Genomic DNA, 16,663 nt, shown 5'->3' on the forward strand with positions numbered 1-16,663 from the left:
CACTCTCACACCTGTCCATTAAATATAAGGCTACAGCCAGCAGCTGGTTAGCTTAGTTTAGCATAAAGACTGGACACAGATAGCCTGGCTTTGTCCAAAGGTAACAAAATCCACCTACTGAAGTGTACAGATTTTAATAAGGTAATTTATTGGCTTTAGAGGTGCTGGTCTGGATTTTGTTCCTGTTGGACAGAGCCATGCTAACTGCAGCTACATATTTACTGTACAAACATGAGAGTGGTATCAATCTTCTCATTTAACTCTTGGCAAGAAAAGTAAGGGAGACCGGGTATGGTTGGCACACTTTGTCCCCATGTGTGAATTGCTCATTATTACAACATCTTTCAATAGTCATTCCTACATTAAATGAAAGCTTAAGGTCTTGCCTTGAAATTGGTATCGGATTGATTTTCACAACTTATTGTAACAAGTAATTAACCATCAAAGACACACTGACACATTGTGACAATCAACCCCCATCGCGGGGTAATACAAATTACAAAATATCTCCTCACATTAATGTTTTGTGTGTGGTCCACAAAATGACCAGTGCAAAATGACCAGGATGACAGGACAACTGTTTAATATCAAATAAATTGTCGCAGTGGCCTCTAGCGTAGCTGTAATAAGCAGTGTGACAACCAACCTGTGTGATTATCAACCGCGGTCTTCCCTAAATAAGCACACTTTCCAGTGTTTCCTTTAAACAACCACACTAAATGCAAGTCACTACCTGTGAGATGACAACTTTTTTTTCACTGAATACCAGAGTTTGTTTGGCTTGTACCACTGATTCAGGATGTTTATCATCCCTTAAAACCCAATATGTTATTTCTGCTTTGCAGTAATACACCCATACGGCTGTGCAGGAATAAGTGTAGGATCTGGCAATGAAATAAAAAGGTGAGCTGCTCTGAAACAATTCTGGAGCTGAATGCTAAAGAACAAAGGGGCTGGGAGATTGCTTCCTGGTGCCACACCCTCAGGCTGTAGAGTCAGGGCCTTTATGGCACCCTTTGTTAAGCTGCTTGATACACTCAATACCCCAAAAGAAAGAATCCTCTTTCATCTTTCATGGCACAGAGAGAGAGATACTGAAAAGGTTGTGTGCATCCAAAGTACCCAGAATGCATTGAAGCAGCGGTATTGGAGAAAGGAAGAACATAGAGAATTTTGAGCGAACTGTGGATTATTAACCTATAGTGATAAAAAGGGATGGATGCTGCAAGACCCTCTATTAATGGGTTAAACAATTTCAAAGGCTCTCCAAATGGCCAGTATCTTAGCTCTTAGAAAGGAAATAATGCAAAGATGTTTGACACCTGAACTAAAAGGAATAAACAGGATGAAACTGAAACCGCTTTCGTCTTAATCAACTCTCCGAGAGGGTGGATTAGGATGTTTCCCTTCATAATTTCACACAGGATTGAGGGGAGAAATTGTCAAGCTTGAGTTTGATAGATCAATTTACCAGCAGGCTTTTCCTTTAGCTATAATTCAATCCCTCCCAGTCTAACAGCATAATCTATGACACGCTTGATCTGCTATTCATTTGAAGTGTCGTAGCATCCTGCTTTATCTTCCGATGTGGCTGAGACCCCATAGACACCAGCTCCAGCTCAGCTGGTTGCTAGGAGCTATTTGCTATATGCAGAGTCATTGTCATGGTCATTATGGCCACACATTAGCTTACATACAATTTGTGATTTCAGCCTCCACATTAATGCATGTTACTGTCAGTAGACGTACTAGAAGCTAAATTAGGGATCTAAATTCCTGTAGGATCTCACTATTTTTCTTTATTAACTCCTTCCCATAGACATTTAACACACTAGTTTTGTCCCGAGGCAGAGAAGAATATATTGCTGGATAACTGAAGTAGTGTAGCTGTTTGGGGCCCTGGAGAGCTCCCCGTAGGTGCACCCTTCTGATTTTGACCTTTTTTCCCCCTTTGTGAAACTGTGAAGCTCTGGCTATTTATCTGTGTTAACCACATGGACCACTGCAACTATGATAGAGGGAATATGACTGGTGTCATTATCTATGGATTGCAGCAAAGGGTGTCTCTGAATGTTGGTTTAGGACCACAACTGCGTGTTTGTAAAGAGGTCATAATCGAGGATGTATGCTATTATATCAAAGCGTCCTTTAAAAAAGCTATGGAATAAGTGAGGAAGAAAAAGAAACCTCTTCAGCTGGTTAAAAAGCAGAATTTTCTCTCTTTCATCGTCTTTTCATCCAATAAAACATGCTGTATTTTTTCAAGCCTTCTGCATACACCAACACCACTCTAAACACTCAGAAATGAGACGGGGGAACAAATGCAAACTTTTCAACCCTCAATATACTTTCACGCTTGGCTTGTTGGGTACAAAATAGTGAAACAGCTCCAGTGGAGTGCAGCTGTGACATTTATATTTAACCATTCAGTTATCCCTGCCATTTTAGAAATGACATTTTCTCATTCTATTCATGGGGAAGCAATTTCAATTTGCTTGATTTGAATGCTCTGTCTGGAAACTATAATACCTATAAGATGACTTGTAAATCCATATGAAATACTAAACATTAAAAAAAATAAACTGCTGAAACTGCTCTAGTAGGACTAAAACAGCTCCTTTATCTTTTAAATTGTGTGTGGACATGGATAATAACATATAATATGAAAGTCTCTGGAATAAAGTATACTTCCACTACATTTGCCATCACTGTTTGTCAGTTCATAAATCTACAGTCATGCTAGCCGCTCTGGGAGACTGTACTTAGATACAGAAGTGCTTTGAGCTATATGCTAACATTAGCATGCTAACTTGCTCACAATGACAATGGTAACATGCTGATGCTAAGCAGGTATAATGTTTACTATGTTTACCATCTCACTTTGGCATGTTTAGAACAGTACATTAATGTGTGCACCACATTTCATGGCAATTCCTCCAGTAGAATCTCATGGTACCGCTGAAGGAAAAGTTGAGGAATCACGAAATTCATTAAGCTACATCATCTGGGAACCATGAAGGTCCGTGCAAAATGTCATGGCCTTCCATGGAAAGCTGTTGAGATATTTCAGTCTGGACCAAAGTGTTGTACCAACAGACTGACATTGCCATCCCTAGAGCTAAAAGTCTAGTGTGCTTGCAATGTTTCCACGTCTGTTTTCATAGTAATAGTTATAAGATGCTTTTCTTTCAATATTCCAAGTAATTGGGGCATCCTTTTCCTCCACATGGCACATCAACTCAGCCATAAAAAGAAGAGATAAATTCAGTAGTTGGGTTAAGGCTTTGAAGTTGAAAACCGAGTGACAACTAGAAATCAGTCCCCTCATTTGGTGCAGAACTAATTTTTGGTTCTGCATTATAGCACCACATAATTATTATAGCACCACATAATTATTATAGCACCACATAATTGCCGAAACAAACAATGAATACACCACCCTGAGACATCAGCGGCATAATTACACCAAAAAAGATTTTTAATTAAACTTAACTGAAAAGATATCTGATTGATATGCTTTCCGGTTTTGTTTACCAAATTCGCTGTAGGTCATGAAGCATCGCTTAATTTTGTAAGCCAATTTGCATGAAAAAAGATGATTCATCCGTGGCATTATTTTGTAAAAAGTGCCAGCAGCTGTTGTTAAGTAAATATGATTTAGTCTGGAACTTTTTGACAGTTAAATTGAAATAACTGCAATTTTCCATTAATCTCACTGGATTAAAGATGCAGTGTCTTGTAAAAAATGTTTTCACAATGTTTTCACTTTGTATGCATGTCCTCAGGCACAGTGACAAACAAAACAAGCATCAATGTATGCTTTTTGCTGCACGTATGCAATGGGTTGAGGTTTGTTATCGCACTGACCCATAATCACTCGGTTGGGTCACACCGGTTCTTGCAAAACATATTTCCATGTTGTTGTCAGCCCTTTACAGACTGTGTAATCTGGGCACGTAACATTTCCCTTCACATTATCACTGATTGGCAAGAAGTTAGCCACACCTCCTCTAACCTGACCCAAAGTTCAACAACATTTTTATAAACAACAGAAAAAAAGGTTGTGCCACTAATCCCATTTCCCAAAAGCTGCCTATATAAATGTCCCTGTGCAGGAGACTGGAACTAGTTTGTGGAGGTGCAGACTGCTGAAATAGTTAGCTTTTTTTGGACAAGATCTGTGAAAGTTTAAGCATCTTCTGCTTTTAACCTGGTACACAAATGTGCTTTTTTTTAATACTCTCACAATATAGTCCATCATGGATCTCTAGTGTATCTGATTTTAGTACTGAGAATATCATGACTTATTTGGCTACCTTTTTTGTATTTTGTTTGCTCTTATAATATCCCATTTTTACCTTGTAATATCTTGTAAAATTTTCATTACAGCTCTCCAAAAGCTCTTTATAGTAAGAGGTGTTTGGCTGCCATTTAAAATAGTTCTCTGTTTCCACTTTCACTTCAGCTCTCCAGCAGCCTCTCTGGTTTGTGCGTCTGTCCCGGACGAGGGGGCGGTGGGGTGGCGTCACGTCATATCAGCCGCCGCGCTCTGATTGGCTGCCGATTCTCACCCGACACAGCTGTGATTGTTTTCTGCAGAGGAAGCTCTTGTCCCTGGTATGATCCCTGTGCTGTAGAATTGAGCAGCACTGTGTTTTTCTCTGTGTGTGTGTCTGCTAATGATGATGTGAACAAAAACGTGATTTCAGTTCTTGTTGTAACGAGCAGGAAAACAAGGCTGGCTTAATCAGTTGCCGAGGCACGAATGATCAGGAGTGGAGGTTTCTCTTTGGACCAGACACTAAAGACGTCCTGAAATCAAGGTAAGGACCAGCATTTACTCAGTAACTTATTCAGTTGTTTGCTGAATCCGGGAAAACCATTGCTAATGTATCTTTTATCTTGCAACAATGTATCTCTCTACTTGCGAACTAAATGCATCTATGTTGTCACAAACATGTATCAAATTCTCCTCTAGGCTAAAAGTGCCAAATGCCCAGACTAGAGGACCACTGCTGGAGCTGCTCCTGTGCATCAAGAATTGAAACTAAGCACTCATCTGGAGCTAACTGGTTAGCACACAAAGCTGAAGAAATGATGTCCATCATCACCTCGGTGCTCAGCAATGCCTACGGATCTCTGCACGACGTCCGGACGGCCAACCTCATCCGCCGGGGTCTCGTCCTCTTCACCGTCGGAGCGTTCCTCGCCCTGGTGCTCAACCTGCTGCAGATACAAAGACATGTCACCCTGTTTCCCGAGGAGGTGATGGCAACTTTGTTTTCGTCTGCCTGGTGGATCCCTCCTTGCTGCGGCACAGGGGCCGGTGAGTAGACAACACGCTGGTTGGAGAACAAAATGTGAATTAGTGTGTTATAAATGGCTGTGGAAGAGTTTGTCTTAGGTTATCAGTAGTTTGCTGCTAAGTTTAGAACAAAGGAATGCAAAGAGGGTAGGGGATACAGCGAAGTGGCCTTTTCCATATAAAGACAACATAATAAGGAAGAATAAAGCCTTTACAATTTACTTAATAAATCATGTAGGCCTATGGGTGCCAAACGTCTGGAAATCATGTAGCCTATGTGAGGTTAATTTAAATGGCACAACCACACTAAGCTGTAAAATAGTGCAATTTTTAAGACTTAAAACGATACTTTTCTATCATTGCCACTGCTATCAGTTACTGTATGATCATGTGGTAATGAATCACCATTCGGCTTTGTTATTGTTGGGTATTATATAAGCCTTCCTCTCTAATGCTATACTAGTCTACGTGGTTTTGTCTGGCAGTCAGTTATATAAAAAAAAAAAACGGACTTGGTACAGATGGTAGTGATTCTCGAACTGTGATTGGCCGCAACAGCCGGATACGAGGTGAGCTGCACGCTCATTGGCTTGTGTCATAACGGGTGAGCGGAGGGGGCGGTACTTTTAACCAGGAACTGGAGGAAAGAAGAAAAAAACATATGACTATTGTCGGCTCCTCCTCCCATGTGCTGCGCGGCAGAAATAATATTAAAGTAGCTTCATGTTTTTACAGTCTGACATTAGTCTGTGCCAAATGAATGTGCCTGTCATGTAGCAACTTGTTTAAGGTCTTCATTGTGTAAACTATTTGCTTTCAGTAGGCTAACTTACTCAATAGGCCTACTTACTTTACAGTAAAAGTTTTCCTGTCCAATAATTAATCATTTTAAAAGAAAACAATGCAAAACAATACCTGGTTCTTGTTTTTAAATTGTAAGAACACTTAAACTGTGTTTTTTTTTATGTGGTGGTAAACTGATTATCTTTGTGGTTTTGGAGTCATGGTCGCACAAAACAACCGATTTGGAGACATTACCTTTGGGCTTTTTTATTACTTCATTGACAATATAGATTAGGGTGTATAAAAGAAAACAGGAGCTCGACATTACATAAAACCAAGCATAACATCAAAAACAGTCAAACAGCATAAAAGAAATAGTTCAAGAGACTCAATTAAAAACACAAATCTGTACTTTTTTTTTTTTTAAGTGTATGCAGGTGTCTAAAAGAGACTAATTATGGAAGTGCATGTTCAGCAAATAAAACAATCCCACACAGCAGCTCCATGACATGATGTGCCCGCTGGCGTTTCCCAACATGTCTGCTTATCCTGTGTAATTTGGGTCTGTTTGTTTCCTTCTGTACAGCTGTTGTCGGCCTGCTGTATCCCTGCCTCGACAGCCATTTGGGAGAGCCGCACAAGTTCAAGAGGGAGTGGGCCAGCGTCATGAGGTGCATCGCAGTGTTTGTCGGCATCAACCACGCCAGTGTTGTATCCTTTCAAGGACTCGCCTTGTAGATTCTTTAATATAGATTATTTCAGGTTTTTTTTTTTTAAATATGTGGAACATGTAGTGTTCTATCTATAGTTTGGACAGTATCTAAAAAGCAACAGGATGTCTTGCTTTACCCTTAAGAAGAGATTTGCCCCAGCAGGTCATACAAATATTTGAGTAAGAACTAGCGTCATACTGTTTGGTTTTGTCCTTAATTGGCCCGTATCACAGAAACTGGACTTTGCCAACAACGTGCAGCTCTCCCTTACGCTGGCAGCCTTGTCCTTGGGTCTGTGGTGGACATTCGACCGATCCAGGAGTGGCTTTGGTTTGGGCATCACCACTGCCGTCCTAGCTACTGTGTTCACGCAGCTGCTGGTCTACAACGGAGTCTACCAGTAAGTTAGCCATAAGTTTCATTATACAAGGGGAACAAAAGTTGTCAAGGTTTTCCCTTTTGAGGAAACAAAACTGATGCTGTCTACAACGATTAATCACTAGTGCTTTGTCATGTCTACTTTCTGGTTTCATGTTACACTCACAACAAAAACTATGTTGGTTTATGAGTTAATTAAATACCTGTGAGAGTAAGCCTCTAGGGAAGTAGATCAAGTATCTGGAAGTACGCCCACCTGTATGATTTACCTCAAAAAACACGTTACAGATAACGCAAGAAGTCCCCTCGTCTCTGGGAGTCTAATTAACAGGCCGTCTAACTGGCTGCAGTGGCATATCATCAAAAATGCAATGCTGAGAAATAAAAAGGGACTGCTGTTCACGATAAGAGGATCAAATGGCAGCTGCAGCTCCTGCTGACTATACAAGGTAGAAACAGAGAGAAAAAAATTAGGGCAGATGAGTATTTTCTAGCATGACATGTTTAGTTTGTTTTCCCCACACAGATCGTTGGCATGTCTTATAAGATGCCTTTTCTGTTAAGAGCTGTGGCATTGTGTGCTATCAACATCTTATTTAGATTAGTTTGGAGGGGAATTGTGGGTTATTTTGACACTCTCCAAAGAGGTCAGAGGTCAGGATTAGCTACAGAAGAGCATTGCTAAATCTGTTATATTATTATTGAGAATTATTTAATTATAATTATATAATTAATAATTTTAGTTTTATCTCTCTTTCAGGTATACGTCTCCAGACTTCTTGTATGTACGCTCCTGGCTCCCATGCATATTCTTCTCAGGCGGTGTTACCGTGGGAAACATTGGACGCCAACTTGCCATGGTAAAGTCGGCAACTATTTTAGAATATGTAATCTTTTAGCGTCAAAGATATGAGTTTAAGTTTATTTTTCATCTGTCAAATGTGCTGTGCAGTAAATCTCTTGGTCACAATTCTCTAATAACCAAATGTAGGGGTTCCTTATGAAAAAAAAGGTTTCTGTGAGAGAACAAACATCTGCTTATATGTCGTCGTAAACTCTCAAATATTGATATCGGTATTGGCCTCAAAAATTCAGCATCAGTCTGGTTCTAATCTATAGTCATCTTCAAGACACCTGGCTTCATACAATTAGTGAATGAGCACTGCTATGTGTTAGCCCTCTCAAAAACAACATGACCAGAAGCTGTTTTCTTAAGTTCCAAAAATGGGAACAAAATTGATAAATTAATCCAACTCATGCAGCACAATCCACATGTTTTAACGACAGCAATCAAGCTTGGGCCCCTAAAGTTTAGCATTCATCTTACTATCTACTAGTTTTTTTTTTTCCCCCTCTCTTAAAAAACTTTGATCTCCAAACATTGATCTTAGATACAGTGATAAGATAAAGAGAACATTTGCATTCATATGTATCTAATATTTCACTACATTCATTATTTCTTAGAATGTCAAATGTTGGCATCTTCAGTTTTAGCTGTTTGGTCAACTATTCTTTCAAACAGCGACCAATCCGTTTCAATACTGTAGTTTTTAGTGGAATGCCACTCTTGATCCAGAGGCTTTTCCAATTTGCCATGATTCTAATTCAGGGGTAAACACTAGTCATTCCATGTGATGTTTTTAAAATGTCTGGCCTGTCATATTTGCACGAAAATACCCCTTCCCATTTATCAGCATCAGCCTTCAGAAATCGATATCTGTTGAACTTGAACTTCTCTGCACTCTGTCTAAAGGCCCTGACACACCAACCCGATTATTGGCCGTCGGATAGTCTGGTGAGGTCAGTGACTCGAGTCTGTTCGGTGCGTTCCGTGCCGACGGCCTTCATTTGGGCCGATTTGACATGTTGAATCGGAAGGCGGGCAGTCAGACTCAATGGCCAATCTGATTGGTGGAGCGCTAACCTGGAAATGACAGCGGGATGACTAACGCCTCTCAAAATCTGACGAAAATCTTTTAAACTGACCTTTGTCGATCTGAAAGGAAGACAGATTCAGCAACTGTATGGCCTATTTCTTGCTTAAAATGTTTTCAGAAACACGTTTCGGTGAACTATCTTCGTAAAATATGAGATCGTATTCTGAACGAAGCCGCCATTATGCCCAGTCGTAAAATCCGGGAGCAGCCAGACCCACGTGACGTGTTCGTCCAATCAGCTGCCGGTTTTAGGCGACAATACAGTTTAGCGCCGCCTGCTGTTATGAAGACGTATTACGTCTCGCGCACGGCAGAACGTACGCTCAAGTCAGCGTCGCTTTGGTGTGTTCCGAGGCACTTTTTTGACCAACTCGGGGAGACTGATCAGTCCGACTGCCTTTTCTGCCGAAGGTCGGCCGTCGGGTTGGTGTGTCAGAGCCTTAAACTGTGGAACAGACTTCAAAAGACTATACTTGCTTCATTTGCAATTATTAAGCTGAACCACAACAGGCGATAACATTATCAAAATGGTTTAAAGTTGTGCAAAGTGCATTGGATGCCCCTCTTCCCTCATAATTATCCCATCAAGGCAGCTTTGATGTCTTCATTAAGCTTGTGCCCAGAAGCCTCACCTCATTCTGTCTGTAAAGTAAGAGTCCTGTCACTCCCTCAGTTTGACTCAAGCGAAAGCGTGAAAGCAGATTAAGGGCTGTTGTTTTTCACAGTTGTGGCGAGACACAGAGCCAGTCAGGACTCGGCTGACCAGAGGGTCATTTGCTACTTGTTGTTTTTGTTTGTGATGAGGCCTGAGGAATGTTGGCACAAGTTGGCACTCGTGGTTTTGTTTTTCTCTCTTTCGCTCCAGTGGGTCATTTATGAGAAGGATCAGAAGAAACATGACTTTATTTCTTTTAAGAAACAAAGATATTAGAAGTTTTTCTTTTTTGGGGTTAAAGACAGTTACAGTGAAACAGATGTGTTGTTTTGGAATCCATGAGCAAAAAGTTCAATACATGAACTGCTGAGACCTTTTTATATCTGAATATATTTAGAATGTTTTGTGATGGGTAAAATGAGCAATGAAAAAAAGCAGTATGCAGTTTTGATGTGTCGAACAAGCAGTACTCTCTTCCTTATTTTACAAAAAAGGAAAAAAACAAATCTTCCGAATGAAGGGAACTGAAAGAAACATGTTCCTTTCTTTAAACATAACCTTGACACCCAAAATAGTCCTGATCTGTTCATAAAATGGGAACAGCTGCAATCCATATTTACTTGAAAGCTACTGAGCAAATCTGGAAATTGTCCACAAAGTTTGGTTCAAGCAGCAGTTTTGAGTTTACAGGAAACTAAAACTGCGTTCATGTGTGAATCCTGTCTTAAAATAGGCACCTGAGGCCGTTTCCCTGTCATCAGAACATAATAGTTTGATGACTTCTCTCACCATGAGGATCATTAATCTACTTCAGTTCTTACAAAACAAGGCTTTAGCCACAACCTAGAATCTCAACTTGAACCACTTTATTTATGGCAACTCTAGATATACTAACATGTATTTCTAATTTACTGCATTACTTTAAATTAATTATTTTATGACTAACGCCAGGCAACTTCTCTGTCTCCCTTCAGGGTGGCGTCGAGAAACCCCACATGGACTGAACAGTGGAAACACAGAAAAGCAGGCGAAGGACGGCCAATGTAAAGATGGACAAGTTATGCAAAGAACGAGGAGAATAACAGGAGAAAAAGACTCATTGTTTTGACTTCATCCTTTGTTATATATCTTATAACAAAGTGCGGGTCAGAAAAGCCCCTCATCTAACGTGCCATGTCCTCTGTACCTCCTTGTGGCCAAACATCCTCTCCCTCCCACCTCTGTTCTACTCCATTAGCATTAAGGCTTCCTTCACACCAGACAGGAGGACAGTGTTTGCCTTTTTTGTTTGTTTTTTGAAGTGAACTGTTGACTGGTTTAATTTTTACGCTGGAAGTACGTGTCTTTCTGCAGTTTGAGTGGAAGCGTGCGCGTGTGCTTTAATGTGGATGCATTCTGGTCTTAGCGGAGAAGACTGTTTTGTTTTTAGCCTGAATATATAATGATCATAAAAGGGAAATGTTGTATGAGTGGGAAAAAAAGGAAATGTCTTCACTCTCGCATAGAAATGCATTCAGTGGCCTCAGTTGCGTCACTGGGGCCCAGAGGAGATGTATGTTCCCAGCCAAATTAAGTATTTATTTTGTACGTTTTTGAATGACCCCAAACCAAATGTACTGTATGTTTAATAATGAATATTGCTTCCCATTTTGAAAAGAAAAGTTGGGAAGTTACTTTCTTGCTCAGAGTTAGATGAGAAGATTGATGCCACTCTCATATCTGTACGGTAAATATGTAGCTAAAGCCAGCAGTGGGGGGAATTGTATTGGTACATATTTACCATAGAGATGTTTGCTGCTAACAGGTTTTAGACAAACAGACAGAGTATTGTTAAGTAGGGAGAAGGAAGCATTAGTCTGGATTGAAAAACAATGCCATGTGCATTTTGTTTTTTTATCAGCAGAGTGAGGAAAGCCACCACAGTGGACCGTGTTTTGGAAGAATGTACCAGGAGCATACTACAAATGCTTTTGCCAGCATCTGTCAGTCACTGTTAAAGCAACACTAGAGAACCTTTCCCGCTTTGGTCCTCCTACAGGTTGGAAGCGGAATTGTCCCATTATGTCTCATTCGGACTACAGATCGGCTACTCGATCTGGCAAACTTGCATAGTGCGGTTATAGCCGGTAGAGAGCCGCAAAGCGAATGCAGAAGTGCCGTTCACCCTGTTATGAGTTGATGAACCACTGAAATGATTTTGGAAACATTATTTTAAAGGTACAAAAAGTTCTCTAGTGTTGCTTTAAACTAGTTAAAAACACATTACAGTGAGGTTTTTTTTCAATTTGTGACCAGGTGTTAAATGTCTTTGTGATCATACACATTTCCCACTCCAAATTTAAACTAGCGATAATAGTTTGGGAACATACAACAGGTGAAGGAGAGGGCAGGACATTATTACTTAAGATTTGCAATCTGTGATTGCCTTTGTATTATAGAATGTAGTGCTTTTGTCACTATAACAGTTTAGTTTGATCATTTGTATAAACATAATGACATTATTGCTCATGTATAATGGCTTTCCTATGTGAACAGACAGGTATTATTACCATACTAGACCTACAGTATGTTAGCGTTTGGGGGTCTAGAGGATTAAGTGCAATCAGAGTATACATGAGCCGATTATTCTTCCTTATTTATTATTAATTCTGACAATGGCTAAAAACAAAATGATAACTTGTAAGTATATGCAGTGTGGATACTTCAAAAGAAAGCAATAACATATTTGTTTTGTGTGTCAGAGATTACATGCCTTCAGAGTCTATACCAATGACTCAACAGAGAGACGACATAAAAAAAAATGTATTGTGTCAAACTGTTGTAAAAAATCTCATTTAGTTGCACCGTCGAAAGAAACCTGATTTATTTTTTCAAATACTTTTTTTGTGGCAGATCACTTCAGGTTGAATCTGCTTACATTCAGGTGTGTTAAACTGAAGAGGAAGCTTTATTTTTTTTGAGGTTGTGAAGCACCTTTTGTTTCGATGTTTTACAGTTTCCGTGTCTGATATTTCAGCGGTGTATCATTTTTGCTACCATGGATTTAAGTGAAAAATAAAAACACCTGATAAGGATATCTGCCTATAGTCATTACTTTGCATATGGGACTGGATTAAGGGATTTACAACTAGTTTATTATATATGAATAGAAGAATTATGTGTATGGTACTGACATATTGATATCATCTGTAAAACCAGAAATAATGAAACTAAACACTCTCCAGCTTCCCTCCCAGTGATATAAACATACATAATGCAGCTGAGCTTCAGCCATTCATTCTGCCTTTGATTACCAGACACTAGCCTAATTACACGTCTCAGCAGCTTCGGTAAAACAATGGCGCTCTGATTATTTTTTTCTGGGTGTCAAATGCAGCCGCAGCCGCAGCTCAATTGCTCCGAAGCTTTTTGGGGTGCTGATGATGGCATTTGTTGTGTCTGCTGTCACGGCCAAGTTGAATAGATTGGACACTCTTTTGTCCGGGTCTCTGTCAGTCTCCAGACCCATTATAATGTATTCAGCTGCATCTTCCCTCTCCCCTTTCTGCTCCCCCGAAAAATCCCTGAAACTACCCCCCACCCCTGTGTCACTGGGATCATGAGGAACTGCCCCCACCTCCCCTCCCTCCTCTGTCTACCCCCTCTCTGAACACGCCTTTCTGGAGGGCAGACTTCTATTTATACCTAGCGGGGGACTGACAGTTAACCTTTTGCTCTGGGGGAAATTTCTGGGAGTGAGGCCAATATCTGTAGGCCATTCTGAGTGAACCCCTCGTTCTGGGAGGCTCTCTATACATCTATGTATATATCTCTCTCTCTCTCGCTCTCTCTCTCTCTCTCTCTCTCTCTCTCTCTCTCTCTCTCTCTAACGATCCAGCGCCACACGCCACTTCTCCTCTCTCCTTCCTCTTTCAGTCTCCTCCTCTTCTCAGGCAGAATAATTGGCCGGACTTCAGCCTCCTTTCATTTCCAGCCACAGCAAACTGAAAGACTCCATTAGAGCGCCTCCATATTGCCAAAATACCCCCCTTCCCTTCCTCTTACTCTCTCTGTCCTTCCTTCAAGGCCAGAAGACAGGCCCGGGCCCATCTCATCTATTGATTTGAGCCCTTTATAGATTATGCTGGTAGACTGTTCAGTTTCATCTCCTCGCAGCACCTTTTGTGTTTTGATTGTGTCTTTGAAATTGCGGTTATTTGATCCTGTAATTTGTTGCAGCAAGTCAACTGCCAGCAAACATGAAGACAGTGATGTTAGCATTTAACAGCTCTTCAAATATAATAGGCTATGCAGTATAAAAGACACTTAAAGATAACAAGCAGAGGCTCGCCAGTGGGGCAGTCCGTATGAACTCCGTACTGTGCAGCCAAACATTGTCCTAGCAGTGAATTTGAGTAGAGATCCCAACGTTCCCAGTAAACATTTTAGGAAAATGTCTATAAAATGATGTACAAGACATATTACAGAATATCTCCATTTGAAGGAATGCATAAAAAAGTATTGGGTTTGAAAGTCATATAGTTTTAATGAAGCTAATACAGAATATTGTGTATGTGCTACTTAAGGGAAATCATGTCTTTCATGAAATAAGTGGAACATCTTTGGTGGATTCATTCAGCTTTTCCCCAATAGGTTTTGTTTTGAGAATGTCCTTGATGTGGAGACATCTCAAAGAGGGAATCACTTAACTTACTGTACGCTAGTGCCACACAAGTGCATACATTATTGATCTGGGTAGTTAAGAAGTATGCTGTTCACACACGAGAAAACGTTTTAGTACTCAATACCGGACTAAAATTCTTCTTCTGTGATTTAAAGTCTTTATAGTTTCATTTACAATTTGACAGTAATCATTCAATCATCAATGCTAATCAGCATTCCTGCACAGCCAAAAACCTATCTTTGGTAAAAATAAAGAAATCCCTTTAGATTTCATGGTTCAGAAAAGAGAAAGAAAGAAAGACAGACAAAAACAGAAAAAGTATAACACAAAAAGAGATATGGATCAAATACAAACACATCACCTTGAATGGCCCATATTAATCATATCAAAGAAATGGTACCAGACCTCAAACACCTTTAAACCCAGCTAACATACATTTATGAGCTATTTCTGTCATTAAGGTCACCCACTCTAAATTACGTTTCAAACTTTTGTAATTCCTTCTCACCTCAGGGCCCCTCAGCAGTTTCATACTCCGTGGATGCATGACTCCCTCTGAACAGACATCTCTGTTGTAAACTTCTTGGCTTAGGGAGCTCCTGTCACCTCACTCTGCTTGTCACACACATTTAAAAGTCTCTCAGGCTGCTTTTACATATTGACAAATTTTGCATGCATCCAGGTGGCACAAAGGCGTGTTGAAAAGCAAAGGGTTGGGAGGATGTTCTAGAGAAGTAGATCATGCAGTATACTATGAGATTACAGTGCTGTCTACTCAGTAGTGATGGCTTTTGTTACCACCAGATGACAGTATTTATCCTCTCAGCTTTTCTGGACATGACTACCATGACCTTTGTGGACCCCTACTGGAGAGACAAGGGACAGCAAATGTCTTGCAGGGCCTGATCTTACAATGCAGAAGGCTTGACCGATTAATCAAACTACTTTTATGAAGACTTAATTAAGAAAATGCAACTCTCCTGAGCTTTTAGACAAAATAGATAGATGGAGTGTGTTCAATTGATCTGAGATAACAAGCTCTATACATTTAAAAAAAAGAAAAGCAAATGTTCAAGCAAATGTTGCATAGTAAGGAGGGAGAAAACTTTTCAAATGAGCAAATGTATTTTTTTTTTAAACACAGATTTTCCTTAAAGCCTCTCAAAGCAACTGACGAACATGAAAATTCAGATTCAAAAAGATCATTTATTGAACAGTGGCAGGAAGATTATTCTTGGAATATTTATCTCACACCGCAGTGAGCGGGCTAGAGTCACATGCATGATAGAAAAGGTCAATGAAATGGATTGTGTGTGCAGAAAATCATTGCATACTCTTATTGCTCGGCCAAAAGGTCTTCAGTGGCATTAATGCCCTGCTCTCTGTGATATATAATGAAAGATTGTGTGTGTGTGTGTGTGTGTGTGTGTGGTTTAGGTCTACTGAGTCTTCATTACACCAGAGCTGGGTCTAGTCCTGTCCTCTGCCCTCACGCATTGCCTCTCCCAGTGTCGGCCAGGAATAATGAATTACAGTGGATGCCATGGGGGGCTGAGTGAGAGGCTCAGAAGTGGACTCCATTTTAGCTCAAATTACTTCTCAGATCCCATTCAAATGGCAGTCTGAGGCTGCTCCCTGCCTTACACGTATTCCTATCTGAGGGTGTAATTATCTGTTCAAACCTTCTCTTCATTTACTAATTTTAGTATGTACTGTTTCCAGCTTTTTTTGTGGCTATTCTTCCAGCACTTTAGGGCTAAAGCAAAACATCTACATAAAAACACATGGAATAGACTGAGACACATCTCAGTGGGATTTATCAGTTCAGTCAGCATGCTCAGCCTTGTGTGCCATTCCTGTTGATTCCTCTTTTTCCTCCACAGGACAAATACTAAAATGAAAGCCTAAACCTCAGGTGATGGCACATTATGCATGCCATCCAAACAAATCCTTCGCAGTGTAAATTAAACACACCTAGTGCATCTTACAGCCCAGATCAGACTCTGTAAATCGACCAGGGTAATAATAATAACTGAATAAAAAGGTAATGGAATAAATCAAGCTGAGTATTTCCATTGCATGATCATATCCTGAGAGGCAGACAAGAACTCTGCATTTTTGTGGGAAAACTCAGATAGTTGACTAAAAATGTACACCGCAGGTCAATATCCATGCTCATTCCTTAGTTTTCTATAAATAATAAAATATGAGGAGATTCTCTGTCAATTT

At 40.2% G+C, this 16,663-nt stretch overlaps 1 protein-coding gene across 2 annotated transcripts; it reads left to right on the forward strand.

Annotated features, from left to right (window-relative positions):
* The first annotated feature begins 4,084 nt into the window (after window positions 1–4,084).
* Window positions 4,085–11,432, forward strand: insig1 (insulin induced gene 1). Of its 2 annotated transcripts, none has more exons than XM_035998000.1 (8): window positions 4,085–4,213; window positions 4,466–4,722; window positions 4,768–4,823; window positions 4,979–5,326; window positions 6,675–6,799; window positions 7,035–7,201; window positions 7,940–8,039; window positions 10,746–11,432. In XM_035998000.1, exons 4-8 carry the CDS (start codon window positions 4,993–4,995, stop codon window positions 10,773–10,775), a joined length of 756 nt encoding a protein of 251 aa, XP_035853893.1. In that variant the 5' UTR covers window positions 4,085–4,213; window positions 4,466–4,722; window positions 4,768–4,823; window positions 4,979–4,992; the 3' UTR covers window positions 10,776–11,432. The 2 variants fall into 2 exon arrangements, with proteins under 2 accessions (XP_035853893.1, XP_031148783.1); XM_031292923.2 differs by having other exon boundaries at window positions 4,466–4,617; window positions 4,729–4,823.
* Window positions 11,433–16,663: the final 5,231 nt, after the last annotated feature.

Source organism: Sander lucioperca, chromosome 23 (genome assembly GCF_008315115.2).
Source record: "Sander lucioperca isolate FBNREF2018 chromosome 23, SLUC_FBN_1.2, whole genome shotgun sequence".
NCBI classification, from domain to species: domain Eukaryota; kingdom Metazoa; phylum Chordata; class Actinopteri; order Perciformes; family Percidae; genus Sander; species Sander lucioperca.

Excerpts from the sequence above, each read along its gene's own strand:
- insig1 (XM_035998000.1), top strand. The coding sequence starts at position 4,993 with ATGCCCAGACTAGAGGACCACTGCTGGAGCTGCTCCTGTGCATCAAGA. Across the intron at positions 5,327-6,674 it reads TTGCTGCGGCACAGGGGCCG|CTGTTGTCGGCCTGCTGTAT; the intron begins GTGAGTAGACAA and ends CCTTCTGTACAG. Across the intron at positions 6,800-7,034 it reads GCATCAACCACGCCAGTGTT|AAACTGGACTTTGCCAACAA; the intron begins GTATCCTTTCAA and ends CCCGTATCACAG.